This window comes from Ambystoma mexicanum, chromosome 9 (genome assembly GCF_040938575.1).
Source record: "Ambystoma mexicanum isolate Mex_15411 chromosome 9, UKY_AmexF1_1, whole genome shotgun sequence".
NCBI lineage: Eukaryota > Metazoa > Chordata > Amphibia > Caudata > Ambystomatidae > Ambystoma > Ambystoma mexicanum.
Genome location: NC_090931.1, coordinates 817,229,825 through 817,251,397, shown reverse-complemented (window position 1 = coordinate 817,251,397; position 21,573 = coordinate 817,229,825). Strand labels below are relative to the sequence as shown.

Below are 21,573 nucleotides of genomic sequence, written 5' to 3'. Positions count from 1 at the left end.
CCTAAATAAAGTGTGACCTACCTTACCAACTCCTGAGGAATGTTCACCGATTTATTGAGCTAGTGAACTGAAACATGTCGAGCACTAGTCACTGTAAAATCACAATGGCCTATGTATAAACCTTTTGGTACTAAATTGACGAACCAAATTGCATGTGATCTGAAATTAGTTTACAGGCCATCCTACCTCACCAGTTAGGGATTGTTTTGCAACCACACTGTCCACAAACACAATATGGAATACAGTTGGTATGATATACAGCTGGCTCCTGCTCCCAGATGCAGCGGAAACGCTGTGACAACGCGAACACGCATTACTATTCTTTCCTTGCAACTGCACAATACAGTGGAGTCAATGATTTCATTTCCACATCCGCTTACCATACCTATGGTACTCAAAATAATGAAAACATTTACTGCAGCCTCAGTAGAAGAGCAAGTCACTTGAAACACGTGTCAGGCTACTTCAGTGCTGATTAAATATCATACCAACTGTACTGCATTTTGTGTTTGTGCGCAGTGTGGTTGCTGTAACGCTCACCTGATTCCCGTAGAGGCGCCGGTCTTGACTGGGCGTATACCGTATCTTCAAAGGTGATGTGTAACACACGGCTGGCTCTTTGGGCTGGACCTCTGTGCACTGTATGTCTGACTCGAAGGGTAAGATGTCTGCAGATAGAAAATATGGGATTAAGGAACTGGGTTATTGAATGTCTCTCTCTTCTTCCCTTTCTCTTCTCCTGTAGAACCCCAAAGGTTAACGCTCTAACCTTAGGTAAGTGAACGCCGTGCTCTCCATCTGCCTCGGGGCAGGGTGCTGTAACCAGTTTCTTCACTGGATAAGGGGAGCAGGCCTCTTGACTTCAGAGGACTGCTGTCCGTCGTTTACTGCACGAACGGTAAGTTTCGAGTAATTCTATTGTCTTTAAAGTCTTTAGTAATGATGTTTCTTGTTTTGCAGGGTTCCGGCGATGGCGGATGACGGGCTGAAGTGAGTTGAAGATGGAGCCCGTGTGATGAATAGAAGCGCCTGGAAGCACGTAAGTAAGCGCTTGTTGCCTGCTTCACGATGCGCTCTAACTGTCTTTTTATTTTGCAGGTACAAGTTCGGAGCGGCTGCAGGGTGCCGGAATACCCACTGGGTTAGATGTGGAAAGGAGTAATGGCACGTGAGTATTAAAGTTCCCCAATGTCTTTAAACGCACCTTGTTTTGTCTTTCAGATGCGGGATGCAGCGCCGAAGGCCTCCGGAGCGTGCGAAGAGTTGGTAAGCCTTTGTCTTTCAGATGCCGGAATGCAGCGCGAGGCGTTGGTGACAGCCGATGGACCAGGTAAGTGAAGAGCTGTCACTGAAGACCGTAATGCTAACCTGTTCTTTCTTGTCTTTGTAGGTGTTGCTGAAGACTGGATTCAGGATGGTAAGCCTTTTTCCTTAGGCCCAGGATCAGATGCCGAAGACACGATGAGCCTTCTGCTGCAGAGGATGCAGAATAACGCAAAGCAAGATTCATCCATAGCCTCCTGTAGTGCTTAGGTGTCTCCTTCCACAGCCACGCCTAGGTAAGAAAAGAGTTCCTGCTTTCCAGAAGAGTTCCAGTGTTCTGAATCTAGGGAGTGGCTCCTGCCCCACCCAACAGGAAAAGTAGTTCCAAACAGAAGAGGATCAGAGGCTCAACTGGCAGGCAAGTAAGCAGCATGGTATGCTGCAGGTAAGTCCACCCAAGCATTATGAGCCCGGCGCTTCCAGCGCCGGGACTGGGCATATTTATGAGCCTGGTGCCACTGGCGCCAGGACTGGGTCCAAAAGGTCCCAATTGGGACTGGTTGGCACTCGGAACCTGGGTTATGGATCTGCTTCCAAGGGAGTTGGGAAAACCCTGACCTTTTGGAAGCAGAGATCATGACAGTACCCCCCCTCAAGGCCCCTCCCAAACCGGGCTTCTCCGGGGGTTTTGGCTTGTCAGGAAATGTTCAGTGAAATCTTTTGATTAGGCGAGGAGCGTGAACATATTCAGCAGGTTCCCAGGATCTCTCTTGGGGGCCGTAGCCTTTCCAGTCAATTAGGTAAAATAGTTTAGATTTGTAGATCTTGGAGTCCAGAATGCTTTTGACTTCAAACTCGAGTTCTCCATCAACTAGGATAGGTTTTGGAGATTTAGTTAGTCGGGTTTGAGGTTGCACGGGTTTTAATAGAGAGACGTGGAAGACCGGATGTATCTTCATGTGCGGGGGCAAGTCCAACTTGACCACTACTGGGTTTACTATGGTAGTGATGGAATAGGGACCAAGGTATCTTGGGTTGAATGTGCGTGGCCCTTTTAGAGGTAGATATTTGGTGGATAACCAGACTTGATCCCCTACTTGATATTGAGGGGCTTCCTTCCGATGTTGATCTGCTCCTTTCTTGTATTGTTCTTTAGCCCTTTGAAGGTGAGAAACAGCTTCCTTAAAGGCTTGGGTGATTGTAGAATGCAGGTAGTCTACTGCTGGTGTTTCAAGATCTTGGAGGGGATCCAACTCCGAGGTTCGAGGGTGACTGCCGTACAAAAGAAAAAACAGGGTTTTCCCAGTTCCCGAATGGACAGAGTTATTGTAGGCATATTCGGCTATCCAAAGGATGTCTTTCCAGGTTTTTTCAGTTTGTTGCAGCATGCAGCGTAAATACTGTTCCAGAGTTTGATTGGTCCTCTCGGTTTGTCCGTCGATCTGAGGGTGGTGACTGGTTGATAGTCTCACATCAATTTGAGCCGACCGACAGCAACTTCGCCAAAAATGAGAAATAAATTGACTACCTCGATCCGAAATTAGAACCGAAGGAAAACCGTGCAGTCGGACGATGTTTTCGAGAAATTCTCGGGCCAGAGTTGCTGCTGTTGGCAAGCCTTTGAGCGGAATGAAATGCGCCATCTTGGAGAATAAGTCCACGATTACTAGAATCGTATTGTATCCGGAGCATGGAGGTAGATCGGTGATGAAGTCCATAGAAAGCGTATGCCAAGGGCGAGGTGGGATGTCAATAGGGCGTAAGAGGCCTGCTGGTCTTTCCTTTTGACTCTTGTTTTGGGCGCATACTCCACAGGATATTATAAAGTCTCTGATATCTTTTTTCCAAGACGGCCACCAGAAGTAGCGCTTGATCTTTTCTGAGGTCTTGGCCATACCGGGATGTCCTTCCATTAAAGAATCGTGATAACAAGAGATTACTTTTTTCTGTAAATCTGTGCTGGGTAGGTATAATCGTTCTTGGAAATACAATAAGTTGTCCTTTACTGCAAAGTCCTTTCCCTGCAGATGCCAATTCTGTATGTCTGCTGGAGTTACACGTTGCCTGGCTTTATCCTTAACTTCCTCTATGGATTCTGTGGCGATTACACCCAGAATTCTTTGTTCGGGAATGATTGGTACAGGTTTAGGGTTGATTAAGTGTTCTTCCACTCCCATCCGAGAAAGGGCATCAGCTTTACCGTTCTTTGTACCAGGTCGATAGGTAATTATGAAATCAAACTCGGCAAAGAATAATGCCCAACCTAGTTGTCTAGAGGATTGGGCTTTTGCGGTTTTCAAATATTGCAGGTTTCGGTGATCCGTAATCACAGTAACGGTGTGTCGGGCCCCCAGCAGATAATGCCGCCAAGCCTTAAAGGCAGACTTGATAGCCAGAAGTTCCTTGTCAGTAATCGTGTAATTGATTTCAGGAGGCGAGAATTTGCGGGACCAAAATGCCACGGGATGCAACTGATTGGTTACCGGGTCCTTTTGTGATAGAACTGCCCCCATGGCAAGGCTTGAAGCATCAGTTTCCACGATGTAGGGGAGTTCGGGGCGAGGGTGTTTTAAGATTGGTGCAGAGATAAATTTAGTCTTCAAATCCTGGAAAGCTTGTTCCGCCTCGGTAGACCATTCAAAACATTTGTTTTTCTTTAACAAGGCAGTGATGGGCTGGACTATTCGAGAGAATTCGGGGATAAACCTGCGGTAAAAGTTAGCGAAGCCTAACATGCTTTGCACACCTTTTACGGAGGATGGTGATGGCCATTTGAGAACTGCATCGACCTTCTTTGAATCCATACGCACTCCGCCAGGTGATAATATGAATCCCAAGAATTCAACTTCAGTCACGTTGAAAACACATTTTTCCAACTTAGCAAAAAGTTTGTGTTGACGCAATCTTTCGAGGACCATTTTCACGTGTTTCCGATGTTCAGATTCCGATGAAGAATAAACGAGGATGTCGTCAATGTAAACAACAACACACACATCTATGAGCTCTCTGAGGACATCATTCATAAAATATTGAAAGGCGGCCGGGGCATTGCAAAGTCCGAAGGGCATGACCTGATATTCAAATAGCCCATACTTGGTGCGGAAGGCCGTCTTCCATTCATCGCCCTCTTTTACTCGTACCAAGTGGTAAGCTCCTCTAAGATCCAGCTTTGTATATATGCATGCTTTTCTGACTTGGTCCAGGAGTTCAGGGATCAAAGGTAACGGATATCTATTCTTAACGGTGATCTGGTTCAGGGAGCGATAATCTATACAAGTTCTAAGGTCTCCTTCCTTTTTTGGAACGAAGAACAAAGCTGAAGAAGCAGGGGACTTGGAAGGACAAATAAACCCATTTGCCAGGTATTGATCCAGGTATTGTCGAAGGTGAAGGTTTTCAGGCTCGGTGAGGGCATAAATTCTACTACAAGGAGGAGTAGATCCAGGTATCAGGCCTATCTGGCAGTCATAAGACCTATGAGGAGGTAGAGAGTTAGCCTGATCCTTCCGGAAAACATCTTGGTATTCTAGGTATTCGGGACGTAACTGGGGAGTCTCTGAAGAAATTGCTGCCAGTGCAACACCAGGTGGAGGGTGACAAGTAGAGACACATTCTGGAAACTGGACCGTTCTTGCTCGCCAATCGATCAGAGGATTGTGTTTCTCTAACCAAGGTATTCCTAGAATAATCTGAAACTGAGGGGCCTTGATCACATCGAACACGATCTTCTCATGGTGTCCATCTTGACTTACTAGCGTCACCTCTTGAGTGGTATGCGTTACTGGCCCGGAGGCTATCTCCGTACCATCCACCGTAGTAATGACGTCCTTTACAGCCTTGGGACAAAGAGTTAGATTCATCCTCAAAACCATTTCATGATCCACATAATTGCCGATGGCACCGCTGTCGACGTAAGCTTCAATTGCATGTAATCGATCCGGATTATCAGGGCTAATGAGGACCATAGGTATCACGAAATGCGAGGTCACGGAACTGGTTTTCACGCTCGGCAAGAGGACCTCTATTCTTGTCGGGCGAGGTCGTTTCCCTGCTCAGAGTTTGTAACTTTGGTAACTGCAGCTCCTACTGCCTTCTTGGCAGGTTTCACCGGACAGTCTCGAAGAAAGTGCCCCGAGTTTCCACAATAGAGGCATAATTGCAACTGTTTTCTCCTTTCCCGCTCCTTTTGTGTTAGAGGACCTTTCAGACCCCCTATTTGCATGGGTTCCCCGGAGTCTACTCCTTTGGAAGGAGTTGGCGGTTTGGAAAATACTCGAGCATCAAACTTGGAACGATCGGCCGTCCTGTTCTGTAGTCTGTGATCTATTTGAACGACTAAGTCTATATAGTCCGAACAATCTTGTGGGGGATTCACTACTTGGGCTAACACATCTTTGAGCTCTCCACGTAGACCTCTATAAAACAGCGTAATCCTTTTGTCCTCAGGCCATTGAGTTTCCACTATCAGTCTGTTGAAAGACGCAATATAAGCCAAAAGGTCTTGATTACCTTGTCGCAATGAAAGAAGCTCATTGTCCAAGGCCTGCCCCTGTGAATGTCTTGCGAACAGTTTTTCCATACTGAGCTGAAAAGCTTGAAAATCATGGAGGACCGGATCATCTTGATTTACTAGAGGGATCGACCAGTCTGCCGCATTGCCACTAAGGTACGAAAGCACGAAAGCTACTTTAGCTTGATCAGTTGGAAAGGCTGCTGGCCGGCATAAGAAATGCAACCGGCACTGATTGATAAATACTGCAAACCTCTTTGGGTCACCAGAAAATCGTTCGGGCGGAGCCAGAGGTACATTCCCAGGTAGGTTGATCTGCACTGGATTCATAGAGGATGTAGAAGGAAGATTTCCCCCAGATGCGGGTAACGGGGTCTGTCCGGCTTGTGACTGTAGCAATTGTCTAGCAAGATCATCTGTTCGCTCCTTGGAAATAATCAGTTCCCTTCTTAGAGCGTTCGTTTCCTGACGGGCTGCATGCACTTCTGCCCTTAGTTCCCCAAGTAACTGGGCTAGCTGGTCGGTATCCGAGGTTTCCATAGCGCCTGGACGGGAGTTTTGTGGTAGGCTTTGCGTTCTGTAACGCTCACCTGATTCACGTAGAGGCGCCGGTCTTGACTGGGCGTATACCGTATCTTCAAAGGTGATGTGTAACACACGGCTGGCTCTTTGGGCTGGACCTCTGTGCACTGTATGTCTGACTCGAAGGGTAAGATGTCTGCAGATAGAAAATATGGGATTAAGGAACTGGGTTATTGAATGTCTATCTCTTCTTCCCTTTCTCTTCTCCTGTAGAACCCCAAAGGTTAACGCTCTCACCTTAGGTAAGTGAACGCCATGCTCTCCATCTGCCTCGGGGCAGGGTGCTGTAACCAGTTTCTTCACTGGATAAGGGGAGCAGGCCTCTTGACTTCAGAGGACTGCTGTCCGTCATTTACTGCACGAACGGTAAGTTTCGAGTAATTCTAATGTCTTTAAAGTCTTTAGTAATGATGTTTCTTGTTTTGCAGGGTTCCGGCGACGGCGGATGACGGGCTGAAGTGAGTTGAAGATGGAGCCTGTGTGATGAATGGAAGCACCTGGAAGCACGTAAGTAAGAGCTTGTTGCCTGCTTCACGATGCGCTCTAACTGTCTTTTTATTTTGCAGGTACAAGTTCGGAGCGGCTGCAGGGTGCCGGAATACCCACTGGGTTAGATGTGGAAAGGAGTAATGGCACGTGAGTATTAAAGTTCCCCAATGTCTTTAAACGCCCCTTGTTTTGTCTTTCAGATGCGGGATGCAGCGCCGAAGGCCTCTGGAGCGTGCAAAGAGTTGGTAAGCTTTTGTCTTTCAGATGCCGGAATGCAGTGTGAAGACCTCCGGAGCGCACGAAGAGTAGGTAAGCCTTTGTCTTTCAGATGCCGGAATGCAGCGCGAGGCGTTGGTGACAGCCGATGGACCAGGTAAGTGAAGAGCTGTCACTGAAGACCATAATGCTAACCTGTTCTTTCTTGTCTTTATAGGTGTTGCTGAAGACTGGATTCAGGATGGTAAGCCTTTTTCCTTAGGCCCAGGATCAGATGCAGAAGACACGATGAGCGTTCTGCTGCAGAGGATGCAGAATAACGCAAAGCAAGATTCATCCATCGGGTGTGGTTTAAATAGCCTCCTGTAGTGCTTAGGTGTCTCCTTCCACAGCCATGCCTAGGTAAGAAAAGAGTTCCTGCTTTCCAGAAGAGTTCCAGTGTTCTGAATCTAGGGAGTGGCTCCTGCCCCACCCAACAGGAAAAGTAGTTCCAAACAGAAGAGGATCAGAGGCTCAACTGGCAGGCAAGTAAGCAGCATGGTCTGCTGCAGGTAAGTCCACCCAAGCATTATGAGCCTGGCGCTTCCAGCGCTGGGACTGGGCATATTTATGAGCCTGGTGCCACTGGCGCCAGGACTGGGTCCAAAAGGTCCCAATTGGGACTGGTTGGCACTCGGAACCTGGGTTATGGATCTGCTTCCAAGGGAGTTGGGAAAACCCTGACCTTTTGGAAGCAGAGATCATGACAGTTGCAAAACAATCCCTTTCTGCTATACTTACCTGGTGGAATACTTGGCAAGTCTCCACCCCTGCATTCACCTGCAGCGCTTCTCACACCACTCAAAATAATATAGGTCTTTGCGCTGAACCCCACTGTCCTTCTTTGCCAACCATAGTCTCTTACCTCACCAGTTAGTCTTAACTTTGTTGGACAGGAGCCACTATAGCACCTTTACTGGGGGTATGTCAAAATTCCATGACATGGATGAATATTATGGAAGCCCACAATTGATCTTTGAGACAATAGCAAATAAGCAAAAGAAAAATAGCTGCAAACTTGATTCTAAGGGTAAGGTATGTGATTGTGTGGTCATGTGTAAGACACGTCAGTTTAGCAATGATATAAATGTGTGATGAAAACACAACTCACCCTTTTGAATAAACAGAAAGCTATTGCTGGTTTAAAAACTAGATTTAAACATTGAGTTACAGTTCACAAAGAATCCACTGCCAGTAGACAATGGCAGATCATGTTTAATGCCCTTCGTAGTACTGATTCTAGGACATTTTGGGCAATATATAATAGATATTCTGTTTTTCCCATGGCAAGAGAGAAGTCAGTCCTATTGTGGAGATTGATTGGATAAACCATATCATTCAACTCTACAATAGAGATACTACTGGGGAGATATAACGTAACTGTTCTTTGCCTTATGAGAATGATCTTTTACGTTGGAAGACATTGTGAGTGTTATTTGTAAGCTGAAACCGTCCAGGGCTCCTGGCCCAGAGGGGATTGCAAATATATTAATCAAGAAAGATACAAATAAGTGGGCTCTAATACTACACAATTTTTTTTTAATTGGTTATTAATACTGGGGAGATTCCGGTAGGCTGGAAAAAGTCAATTTTGATATCCATTCAAAAAAAGGGGGGTGAGGGAGTCACGAGACATACCATCTAACTACCGTCTCCTTGCAATGACTGATTCATTTTCAAATATATTTTCTTATTTCTTGCTAGAAAAGATGTTAAATGTATATGCCTTGTTATCCCTATAACCATTCATATGGGAATTCTGAGTTCAAATGCAAAAGTAAAGAGTTTGCAACTAACCTTATCAGATGCAAGTTAGTGATGTTATGTTAAGTTTCCCCAATGACTCTTGGACTCCCCCTTCCCTAGATAAATGTCAGAGAAGGGAAGGACAAATGCCATAGGGAAACCCTCTGGGGAAGAAAACCCTGTTACCAGGTCTTGTAGATAAAGCGTGTTCTTCTGTGTCTCTTTTCCGGTCAGGTCACAAATCAGGAATAAACAGCAACGTTGTGGTTCAGGATTTCTGTTCCTTTCTAGCGAGTGTTGCAGCATTAGGATCAGGGCGCCTAATCGTTGCACGCTATCGGGAAAGAGATAAGGACAGTGGTCAATATTAGCGTGTTTAGTATTTGTTAGTAGAATATGGGGCATGCAAGGAAGCAACGTACCGATGTCTTCTAATAAGTTAATCTCAAGTGCGAGAGGGAATGGATCTTCTTGCTTGATCCTAAACATCTTAGCAATAGATCGCATAAACAGAATATGTCAATCAGGTTAGGAAATGTAGAAAATGAGAAATGAAAATAGAAAAGAAGATTGTATCACGGATTTACAAAGCGCCTGGAATGCGGAGTAGCGACGTGCCAGTTTCCATGAAATTGCTACACACAACCTGTACGGACAGTATGAGGAGGAAGTAGGAAGGCGGAAGCACTGTGGGTAGGAGGTAGACCTCAGCGTGGCATAACAGGCGCCATTTGGATGAGGAAAAAAGAATCCTATTATTATTTCTCTATCTTTTCCAAATGGAATGCCTCTGAAAATGAGATATGACATTATGCCCCCTCCCAAGAGGAGAATGTCCTGGTTTGCCAGGATACAAACGATGGAACAGACGAATCAATCGAAGGGCATGAATAGATGAAGCCAGTTCCCAGGTCCAATCAGCCGGTGAGAACCCTTTTCAATTCCACTAGGTACTCGAGGGAGTTGTAGCGGTAATGGGAATCCCAAATCACGGATACCTCAAATTCTGGACCATTGGCAGTGCCAACAGGAGGAGGACAGGGCACAGACTGGCAAAGAAAGAAATCAGCGACATTTGTCTTCAGCTGGGAAACGTTTAAGACAGGATGGATCCTGGACAATGATGGAAGAAGACGAACCAAATAGGTGGACAACCCCCTGCTTTCCAAAACTTCAAATGGTCCAAAGTACCTGGGTGACAATTTAGAGGGAACTAGATAATGTGGCAAAAAATAGGAAGCCACACATTATCACCTGAAGAAAGAACAGGAGAAGATGTGTGGTGGCGATCAGCAAAACACTTGACATGGTCCTGTGATTCCTGAAGAGCGACACCAGCGATCTTGTGACCCTGTAGAATGTCAGACACCAAGGCATCACTATCCGGGAAGTGGGTGGAGGACGGAGATAATGACAGAAAACAGGATGGATGGTAGCCGTATGACCAATGGAACGGACTGGAACCCAACGCAGAATGTTTGGCATTATTATAGGTGAAATCTGCTAAGGGCAATAACTCCACCCAATTACCTTGTGCCGTAGAGATGAAACAACACAGGTACCCTTCAAGAGTCTGATTTAGACGTTCAGTCTGACTGTTGGTTTGAGGATGATAACCAGAACTCAACGCCTTTTTGATCCAACAGATTTGTTGCCAGTAACGAGAAGTGTATTGAGGACCCCGATCAGATAGAAAAGTGTGAGGTAAGCCATGACGAGAAAAGATGGTATCAATAAAAATTCTCAACATATGAGCAGCAGAAGGAACATTTGAAAGCGCATGAAAATGGGCCAATTTCATAAAGTAGTCAACTGTTACCATAACGGCAGTGGACCCCTTCGAAGAGGGTAAAATCGACCACAAAATCTGTGGAAATGATCTGTCAGAGTTTGGAAGGATGGTTTTCTAGGTATTTTGGTTTGCACACAAAAGGTACACACAGAGATGTAATCCATCATGCACCATTGTAGGCCACCACAAATGTCTCTGTATAAGTTCCAATGTATTTGTGATTCTCCTATGTCCAGCAGCGACTGAATCGTGACACATGGGCAGTGCTTCAGGTTGGAGCAAAGCTGTAGGCAGAAATACCCTGTCGCCATGAAATTAGTAGCCACCTTCAAAAACCAAATCGATAGCGGTAGCATGCCACAAGGCGATGTTAAAATTTGTTTCATGATGAATAGTTGGAAGGAAATCAGAAACTGCATGAATGGAGTTAGCCTTGGGAAAGAGACGTTCTGATTGAGAACAGGAAACATATTGAGTATCCTTCCTAGATAAGACATCTGCCTGGAATTTTGCCCTGCCAGGAAAAAAGGTGAAAGTAACATTATATGGGGGGAAAAATGCGCCCATCTAGCTTGGTGGCTATTACGGGTCTCAGCATATTGAAGGCCTTTCAAGTTTCGGTGATCGGTCCTGACCACCATAGGGAATTTTGCACCTATGATGCCTCCATTCTTGGAAGGCTGTCTTTACTGCCAAAAGTTCCTATTTCAGAACAGAATAGTTCAATTCCAAAAAAGTTAACGTTTTTGAATGATAAGCCACTGACATTCTAACCCTCTGTCTGATATTGTTAGGCAAGAATTGATGTAGTAACCCTGTGGGAGACTACACAGCACTTGTCCTCTTGGTATTAGGTAACCCACCTTTTGGTATACGCCTGCACTACACAAGTTGGTAGCGTGACTGAGCAGCCAGGCTTATCGCAAGAGGGGTAAATGTGATCTGTGGAGCTGTAGCAATTAAATTCACAAATACAAGTAGCCTAGTAACATTTACACTCAAGGTTTCAGTTATAAATAGTTATTTATTTATTTTTTAACATCAGTTTATAAATAAGCATTCTTTAAAAGGGCAATATATGTAACAATCAAATATACTTCAAAATACTTTTCCAGAATCAACACAAAGGTAGTAGATCCTCTTTAGCAATGCTTTTTACTCACTTCCTACACCCAGAGAGGACTTCATTCACAAGAACAGTAATGGCATTTATATATCACTAGTACACTTTGCAGATTCTGAGGTTTGCAGAAAGGAAAGATTAAAGGAAGGAAAAAGGTTAAACAGGTTCTCAGGGCATGTGAGTATACTTAAATCTTCTAACGAAGTCTAGACAAAACCCTTCCCAGCAATAATAGTTTAAAACCAAGTTATTATCTATGAAGGACTGTCATGATGCCTACCCCCGGGCATCCGGACCCAGCCCAGCAGCCTCGGGAGCAGGCATCCAGACATTTATTGAGACCCCAGCAGCCCCGACTGGGGGCTATCTGGGTTAAGTCCTGGCGCCTTAGGCACCAGGATCACAATAGACATCAGTCCTGGCGCCATAGGCGCAATGCTCATAAACATTACTTACCTCCTGCAGACCATGCTGCAAATGAATCAAAGCCATCATGAGGCCTGGATGGGACTATTTTATTACAGGGACTATTTTTCACTCGGGTGTGGTTCTGGAAACTTCTTACCTGGGACTACTTTGCAGGCTATTTAAACCACGCCCGAACAGCAGCCCATGCTTCGCGTTATTCTGCACTTCTGCAGCGTGACGCTCACCCTGCCTACAGCATCCAGTCTTCTGCCACGCCCGCCTCGAGCCTGGACATCATCCTAGAAGAAAGGAAGATAAGAACAAGAACTTACCTTTTAATCTTCATCTGTTCCTGAATTCGCCGCACCTCCGAACTGGGAAAAAGACTATAGAAATAAAAGCATTGCATCGCTAGCAGTAGCGCCGCGACATACTTACCAGTTGGCATCTCCTCGGTCCAGCACTGCTGCCATCATTTCGTCACTGCATCCGTGGCACCTTGACATCTTTCATCGGCATTCCAGATCTTTAACGCCGTACCAGTGGGAGGAAAGGACACTGGTTAAAGACATTTACTTGCTTTTACCAGACAACGCTGGGTAATACAGACTCTTACCTACGCGCAACCTGCAGCACTTCAGGTGAACTCTTCCCAGATCAAGCTGCAAAACAAAGGGGAAAAAACGAGTGAATAACAGACAGTTGAACTCTATATACATTATACTTATGGCCTCTTGCATTTACCACGGAGTCCAACATGTCTGGAACTCGCCCAAAATCTTCAAACCAGTGAAGCAACTGGGATTCTACGCACCCCTGCGCTCGGTGCAGGATGGAGAGCTCATCATTACAAACAATAAGGTGAGACAACACAAGGGGAATATCGGAGGTGTTTAGAGGGAACAAATTAAACAAGTGTTTCTTTACATCCACTGGGTGGCTAATTCCCTCCTCCTGCAGACGAAGCTAGGAGGGCCGGTCCAGTCAGCCATCTCTGCACTATGAATAACGTTGGTGGAGACCTTAGCAGTCCAGTTCCAATCGACGCCCCCGTGGGAACCAGGTGAGCATAACAAGGACAGAAAAGATCAAAGTCAATTGACTAGAAGAGTGTGCAGGGAGCCAGGACAGCCAAAGTCGATTGGAGCACAGTCTATGGAGCTGAGGCACTTCCTAGTTAATAAAATTATTGCAAAAAAGTTAGAGAGTTTTCTAGAAAAATCACTGCAAGGTCAGAAGCTGTTACACTTGTGGAGGCTAGAGATGGAATAAAAAAAAGTAGCTGCTGCAAGTCTCAACTGAGAAGAGCAAAGCACAGGACACGGAGGTAAGTACCCCAAGTCTGAACAGTACCTCTGGTTTCAAGAAGAGTGGTCCAGCTGGCTTCGGTCCTGTTGCAGCAATCCAGATCCTGTGTCCTGTGTCTCAGTCGTGAGGACAAGAGGGAGGACGTCTGGAGAACTCGTGCAGCAGCAATTTGGTGGTCGGCGGCAGCTACGGGCTCTTTCCGGATCAGCGTCACTTTGCGGTTTCAGCGTGGGGTAACCAGCACCACTGCGGTCTTGGATATCGGTTCGGCTTCCTTCAATCCTTGAGGACTGCACTCTGATGAGGGGACTCGACCTCTGGTCGTCCTGATTCTGGAGGGTCCTTAGGAGACTACTGGCGCTTCTGGCCGCATTGCAAAACGTTGCACTAGACTACAGATTTCTCCACCCCTGGCATTCGGTTTCTGCAACAGCAAAGAAGTACAGCCAGTCGGGGAAGATGGTCCAGTGGAGTCCATCTCGAGGTTAGTTGGTCCCACTAACCCAAGGGAAGAAGTCGTCCCTTCCCGAGCTTCTCTTGTCGATCAGAAAATGAGGTTTCAGCACAGCAGCAGGGCTTCACCAGGCAATTCAAAGGTTCAGGGGGATGCAGAAAGCTTTGTTCATGATTTCTTCATCAGGTGTTCTTCCCAGTGGTCGACTCTGCCTATAGTCTTTAAGCAGGTTTCCCCCATTCATGCACAGCCTAGGCTGTCACTCAAACAGCAGGGTGGCTGTTCTGAAAGGCCAGACAATCAGGACTGGGTGCATTCAAGAATTCCTAAAGACAAAGGACAGGAGAGTTTCGGGAACCTCCCTCACATCATGCCCTTCCAGACATACTGGAGCCAGAGGTGGGTTCCAGGACTGAAGCCTGCCAAAGGCAAAACAAACAAAGGGCTTAAACCTGGCTTGGCGCGCAGAGCAAAACCAAAGAAAGACCTCAGAAACAGAAAATGGCAGAAAAAGACGACCAGGGCCATTTTGACAAAATGGTCACCCATCAGTGTTATACTGCAGATGAGGATTCAGCCTGCGGTAGAAAAGCACACTGGTAGGAAATTTAAACCACTAACACCAGCCATTTAAAGCAGTGAGGGTAACATAAAAAATGTAACATGAGTAGGTAGGATAAGGGGCTACTAAGTAACCTGCCCAGCACGCCACATAAGATGGTGTGTGCTGGACCCACAAAGAGAAAAGGTAAGTAAAGTACATTTTACTTTACTATTCTTGGGAAAAGTAGTTCACACAAGAAAAGGTAGTTAAACCTTATGAGAAATCTAAAGGATTTTTCTGTGACACTGCACTGAAGGTGCTGTGTGTCACCATACAAAAAGGAGATGCCTGTGGAGTTTGTCAGACTTCAAAAACAAAGGAAACACATAATCCAAATCAGGTCAAAACACATGAGAGGGTGGGCAAAAGGGCTCACTCACTCCAGGGTTAAAATGAAAAAGTCCTAAAGACCAGCAAAAGAGCTGGGGGTCTCTAAGGTTGAAGGGAATTAGCACATAAATGAGAATTCTTCCTTACAGATATTTGTAACAATACTGCACCCAGAGCATAATGGGAAGCATCGGATTCCAAAATAAAACCTTTATTCTAATCAAAAGTCTTCAATATAGGGGCAGAGGAGAACATTGTTTTAAGTGTAGAAATGCATGTTGCACCTCATCTGTCCAAACAAAAGTGACCCCTTTTTTAACAATGCAGTCAAAGGAAATATCGTAAGGGAGTAATCCGAAACTAGCTTCTTATAAAAATGGTTGAATTCCCAAAAACGTTGTAACTCTTACACACAGGAAGAAGGGGGCCAATCTAATATTTAAGACCAAGTATGAATGCCTGGTATGAATCAGGATGGGAGTGTTGGTAGTTACTAAAGGCCTATCCCATGCTAAAGCCACCCCCGCCAAATGGGAAATCATATACCGGACCCCATCTCTCTCAGAAGGAAAATAGGCATTCTTAAAGGCAAACTGCACTGTACAGGCATCTAAAAAGTGTTTCTATTTGTGAGGGTTGCTGTCATGTTTGCCTCCCGGTAGAGTGCCTGATAGCATGAAAAAGATTAGGTGCCCTGATCCTAACGTTGCAACACTCGCTAGAAAGGAACCGCAATCCTGAACCACAACGTTGCTGTTTATTCCTGATTTCTGACCTAACCAGAAAAGAGACACAGAGGAACACGTTATATCTACAAGACCTGACAACAGGGTTTTCTTCCCCAGAGGGTTTCCCTATGGCATTTGTCCTTCCCTGACATTTATATAGGGAAGGGGAGTCCAAGGGTCATTGGGGAAACTTAACATAACATAAGTAACTTGCATCTAATAAGGTTAGTTGAAAACTGTTTACTTATGCATTTGAACTCAAATGTAATTCTCAGATAAATGATTATAGGGATAACAAGGCCGATATTGAAGCCTAAAATAAAATAAACAGAGTGGAACTATGGATCAGATGCAACACCTGGTGGCCGCAGTCCAGTGCTTGACATTATAAGTACAGGATTCAAAACAAGAAAACATTGTATTGCGTCAACAAGTGGTCCGTCCTCCCATCGTCTACATCGATGGGATGGAGGACCACTTGTTGACGCAATAAAATGTTTTCTTGTTTTAAATCCTGTACTTCTAGTATTTAAAACAAGAAAACATTTTATGTAGCATTTGCATATAACAGGCACCATCTTGGATGAGGAAAGAAATGATCCCATGACTATTTCTCCACCTGTTCCAAATGGAATGCCTCTGAAAACGAGATATGACAAAAGACGAGTGAATGGATCTCAGACCATAATTTGCTTAGTAATCAGCCATCGGGATTCAGAAAAGGATTGAGCACACTGTCTAATCTATTGACTTATTTATTTTGCACCCTTTTGATGACAAAGGGAGGAACCCTAAATCTATGCTTCATACACTACGCAGGTGCCTTCAAAACGTTAATCATAACATACCGTGGTCTAAATTGAAGAGTTTGGGATTGTCACCCCAAATCTTGCACTTTATTAAATCTCTTTATTCTGGTACATCGGTGCAATTGCGATTAAACCAGGAAGGTAATGTTAGTAAATTAATACAGACTAATAATCACGGACCTAAGCAAGGTTGTACTTTAGCCCTGATCTTGTATATATGTTGCCGATTTGCACGAGGAATTGCAATCTTGTCATAATTTTCCTCCGAAGGAAAAGAAATATTGCATGGCTGTCCCATTCTGATGATATGGTCATTCTTGACTGTACACCCATAGGACTTCAGCACAGTCTTACTGCCTTACACTGGTTTTCTGTGAAGAAAACAGAAGTTACGATCATTAAGGCTAGTAAAAATAAATCTATACATTTTAATTGGACAATTGACAATGTTCCCATTGAAGTAGTAAATAAATATACATATCTGGGGATTCCTATTTTCGATACCTTGAATTCCTCCTTGGTCGCAAAAGAGATCACATGCAAAGTTCAGTGAAAGTTCTCTGCTGTTAAGAGTTTTACTGCATATAAAGGAGGATAACTTACTGAAGGTTTACTACATATATATAGAACTAGCATTGTTTAATGTGCACTTATGGGCTTGAAATCTTTACAAATAAAGAAACCAAATGGTTATATGTTCTAAAAGGTAAATGGACGGCTTAAAATGGGTTAGAATTTGATAAGCCCAATGCATTCTGCCATAAAAGTGAATTGGGGTTATTTTTGTGGTGTACTAAGAAAAAGATTGCAAGTAGCTCCTTTCTACTAAAGACGTTACAAAATGCTGAAAACAATGGGCCTCATTCCAAGTCTGGCGGTCCAGAAATAAGGGTGCCGGTAGCAACATACCGGCACCCTATCCGGACAACCAGACTAAGAGAATTCCTGCAGGGGCCAGTGCTTCTGGCAGGTCTGACCTGCCAGGAGCACTGGCCCCTGTAGGCATGGTTTTCAAGGAAGCAACAGTGCCGGTGCATCCGTGTCCCCTTTTCCGTGGAGTCCTATCGGACTCCACGGGATTAGGGACTTAAAGTTTCCGCCACCTGACATCCCAGGCCACTGGGACTTGTAATGTCCCTGGGGCACTGAGATCTCGGGTGGCGGAACAGTGTTAACAGTGTTACAAGGTCGGCAGCAACCCGCTGGTATCATCAGCGGGTTACCGCCGACCATGTAATGAGGCCCAATGTTTCTTTGTTTTATAATTTCTTGGATATGCTGAAAGACAGTTCTTCAACTGGCGCCGTCAAGACTTGGCTTAGCGAGATCAGGAACTTTTATGGAGATTTTGATTTTATTGTTAATCCTTTAACAAATTTAGGTTGTGCATACAGGGAAATTAAGGAGAACACAGCTGTGTGGGACACAGAAAATAATATGTGTTGACTTAATATGAAATTATCTTATTCTCTGTTCCTACAGCACAGCTTCCCTGTTAATGTTCCTTTTAATTATGTTTTAAAAACTCACAATGCTAAAAGTAAGACGTTTTATCATGCAGCTCCTATTCCGGATTATGAACGCCTATGTAGACTATGTAAAAATTAGGCTGAGACATCTTGCCATCTTTTGAATGGTTGTCACAAATTAGTGGAATTGTATAGGAAGGGTTATAGTAATCTCTTTCATGATTTAAATAACATACAGATGGATCACTGCTGGGATTTTTTATATTCAAGTGAAAATCACGTTTTGAATTTTACTATGTATTATATTTGGCAATAAGTGGTCAAATCAGTTAACAAATAGTATTATAAATAACCAATCATAATCATTAGATTTCAGAGTGCTTTACAAATTGGATGAACTGGTGTTTTTATTTTAGTTTAACTTGAGCTAGATTTTATATATTATAATATGTTTTGTATTGTTATTGAAGTAATGTTATGATGATGTGATATATGAATTGTGTTAACAGTGTTAAAAAGTTATACATTAACCAAAAAACACTATAAAAAAACAAAATTTAAAAATATTCCTTCTGTGACAAAGCATCAAATTTGTATTTATTTGGCTTAATCTGAACAGCATGATTAGCACAAAGCCTCTAGGGTAAAACATTGAGAAGACCACCCAGTGTTTGAAAGTAATACTGCATCATCTACAAATCATAGAATGCCTAGCTTTTCTACCCCAAGCCTGGGGCATTCTGCCGATAGCTTAGACATTTCAAAAGATACACCATCTTTGTGAGACGTGGAGAGGAAGGGGACTTGTGCGAAGTGCTTCCCTAATGAAGAGAAAGAAACTGTGAAGAAGTTTTTGATAAAACTCTTTGTTTTACCACTTTGAGTAAATTTCAATAAAACAAAAAAAAAAGATATGCAACTGATTAGCAAAAAATCAAAGGTGCTAAAATGCACCCCTGACAGACTCTCTTTGCATTGGAGAAAGGCGGGCTGCCTCTCCTCCCTTTCCACATTTGAGAACTGTGTAATTTCCTAATTGTACACGTTTAATAGCTTCTAGGAGATTTACAAAGCTCCTCCAATAAGACTAGCCTGCAAACACTATCAAAAGTGGTACTAAAACCCATTAATTATCCAACAGTGAGCCATGTAATAAAGGAATGGAAGGAGAGTAATAAAGTTAGCAGGTAAAAATACCTTCTTTGTGTAGACCCCTTAAACTGCAATAAAAACTAATAATGACATACTTTATTAAATATTGTGGCAGAAGGTGTGGATATGGAAGTGAGGTATATAATGGTAATACCTTGCTAGATTATGAATTTTTTAAATTTAAATATACATTGTATATTTTTAGCGTCATATAGACTTACAAAATCTATTTAATACTTTGTTTTCACCATTACAAGCCGAGATGCATAGTTCTCCACTGATACTACAGTAATAAAAAACACGCAAGTTTCTGCTTCTACACTTGATAAACTCATTGCACCTGCTGAGCTAGGAACTGCCTCTCAACAAGGTAGAACTGCTTGGGAATCTGATTTGGGACAAACACTAACTAATAATGAATGGACACTGATAAGTACAGGACCCAGTAGGTTTAAAATAGATCTAAATGTGCTTTACATGCAACAAAGAACAGTTAATTATACATTCTGGTCACTATGGAAGATATGGTTCTGTAAACTTAATTCAGTTAAAACTTGTTGGTCTTGTAAGAGGCAAATATGAACCACCCTACATATGTTTTGGTTATGCCAAAAGACCCAATCTTTTTGGGATGACGTTATTCAATGTACTGACCTCGTTTTGGGTCTTTCTCGTCCACGTACACCTATTACATCTGTGCTGGGTTTACTCCCTACAAATATAAATGCGTCAAAAAGGAAACTTCACTGGGTTTATAGAGCCTTAATGGTAGAAACGTTGGGATAGTGAGTAATTCTCTTGTTGAGGAATGACCACATAGTTTGACAATCCATTCTGGTAGAGCAAGGGTAACATTTCAAATTAAAGAACAGATTAACCAGTACAATAAAATAGGGAGTACCTTTATTGAATTATATGGAAAGAGAGTTTGAGCCTATTTATGTGAGGCTTATCCTTCGCTCGACTCCTTTTTTTCTCCCATTCTCTCCGTTTGTTAGTAGATTTGCTACAATAAAAGTGGATATATGTATTTATGATGTTATTTGATGTAAGTGATTGTTATTATATTGTTTTTTATGTTGCTGAAAATGTAATAAATCATCATAAAAAAATAAAAAATATCCATTCAGCCCCATTTTACCAGACAACCACAGTCATAATATGCATTTACTCTCAGAGGCTGTGCTGTTCATGGGGGCTTGCAGCAGCGAGTGTCGTGTGTAGCATCTGACAGAAACGATTTGCCTACAGCCCTGGTGGAAATGTATTGTTCTGGATATAGCTTTCAGATGTTCAGAAAACACATAAGTGGATTTTTAACTTAAAATTTCTTGATCTTAAATGCTCTTCCAAACACATACAAAACACAGCTCGCAAGTATCAGGTGGGGAGTCTCTTCCCCAGCTCACAAATGTATCGTCAAGTCTGGTTCACTATGCTGCCAGACTTGACTTTAGATCTTAGAATGCCAGAAAATGTCTCTTCTTTTGGCAATTGGTCCTCGACCCCTTGTTTTAGCTTCGTGTACCTCTCCCTCTCTCTTTCATGGGACCCAGACCCCACAGGGTTGTCTCAGGATCTCCAAGAGTTCTTCTGTAGCTTGTTTCTTTTTTGTGGGGGTCCCAGACCCTTTAGATCACTTGCGATCTCCCCGGCCTACTCTGGGCCCCAGCCCCTTGGCTGTCTGCTTTTTTATACTTGTGTGTTTCCTTGACCCCTGTGTGTGGCTTTTGCGGGGTTCGCCCCACTTCATATGGGTCCTAGACTCTGCTGTGTTGTTCTGGTGGGACTTCCCCCAACTTCATATGGGTCCAAGCCCTCGTGTCCTGCTTTTGCAAGCCCTCTGCCCCCGTTTCACTCAATGTCCAACTGAAAAGACCTGGTGTACTCTCTTGACAGGTAATGCTCCACATAGGATATTTCGTAAAGTTTGTTTCAGTTTTTACAATTCTTTCACTATCCCTTTCTGCTTCTCGGGGATATTGGTACATGTCTCTTTAACCTATTTGGTGCCTTCTGCGTCCCACCAGCCGGTCCGACCCTTTCCCTACCTTTCGGAAATGTTTCAGGCTCCGGTCTGTCCTGGGAGTGGAGAAGGGCTTCTGTACTGCTTCCGTGTTCGGTGTCCTCTTCTTGGCACCTCCACAGCGCAGGCTCTCTCGCGTCCTCGGGCTGCAAGCTTTTCCCCTGCTTTGGCTTCGCCGGTTGGATTTCCTCTTTCCCTGTCACCGGACAAGCCCCTGCTCCGTGGGTCTACTGGAGACACTCTTCGCTCCTCGGCGTTACTCGCTCCGACAGGGCCGGCTTGACAAAGTACACATTGCTTACTTGCTTTTTATCACCGGGAATCCTCTAGCAGACGCTACAGCGTATGTTGGTTACACAGTGGGCTTTTGCCTCCTTGCCTGGTCTTCTTTGTGTCAGTGATTGTATGCAACACACTACCTGGGCAAGCCTCACTCTTCCTTGTCCCAGTATGACCTGAATGAATGAAGTCCTCTACATAGATACATAGAGGTGTGGGCGACCAGATGGGACTGAGGGGGGTTAG

General features: G+C 44.1%; 1 protein-coding gene across 6 annotated transcripts in view; it reads right to left on the bottom strand.

Moving 5' to 3' along the window:
• The window catches only part of NME9 (NME/NM23 family member 9), an 808,977-nt gene that overhangs the window by 59,501 nt on the left and 727,903 nt on the right, over window positions 1-21,573 (bottom strand). Inside the window, exon 20 of one of the 6 annotated variants that reach the window (XM_069615818.1) lies at window positions 16,449-16,772. The exons of 4 other annotated variants lie outside the window; for them this stretch is intronic. In XM_069615818.1, the coding sequence (XP_069471919.1) occupies window positions 16,741-16,772 (32 nt within the window). In that variant the 3' untranslated portion in view covers window positions 16,449-16,740. Of the gene's footprint in view, window positions 1-16,448; window positions 16,773-21,573 lie in introns of those variants that run through there. One more of the 6 variants, XM_069615817.1, reaches the window with a different exon arrangement.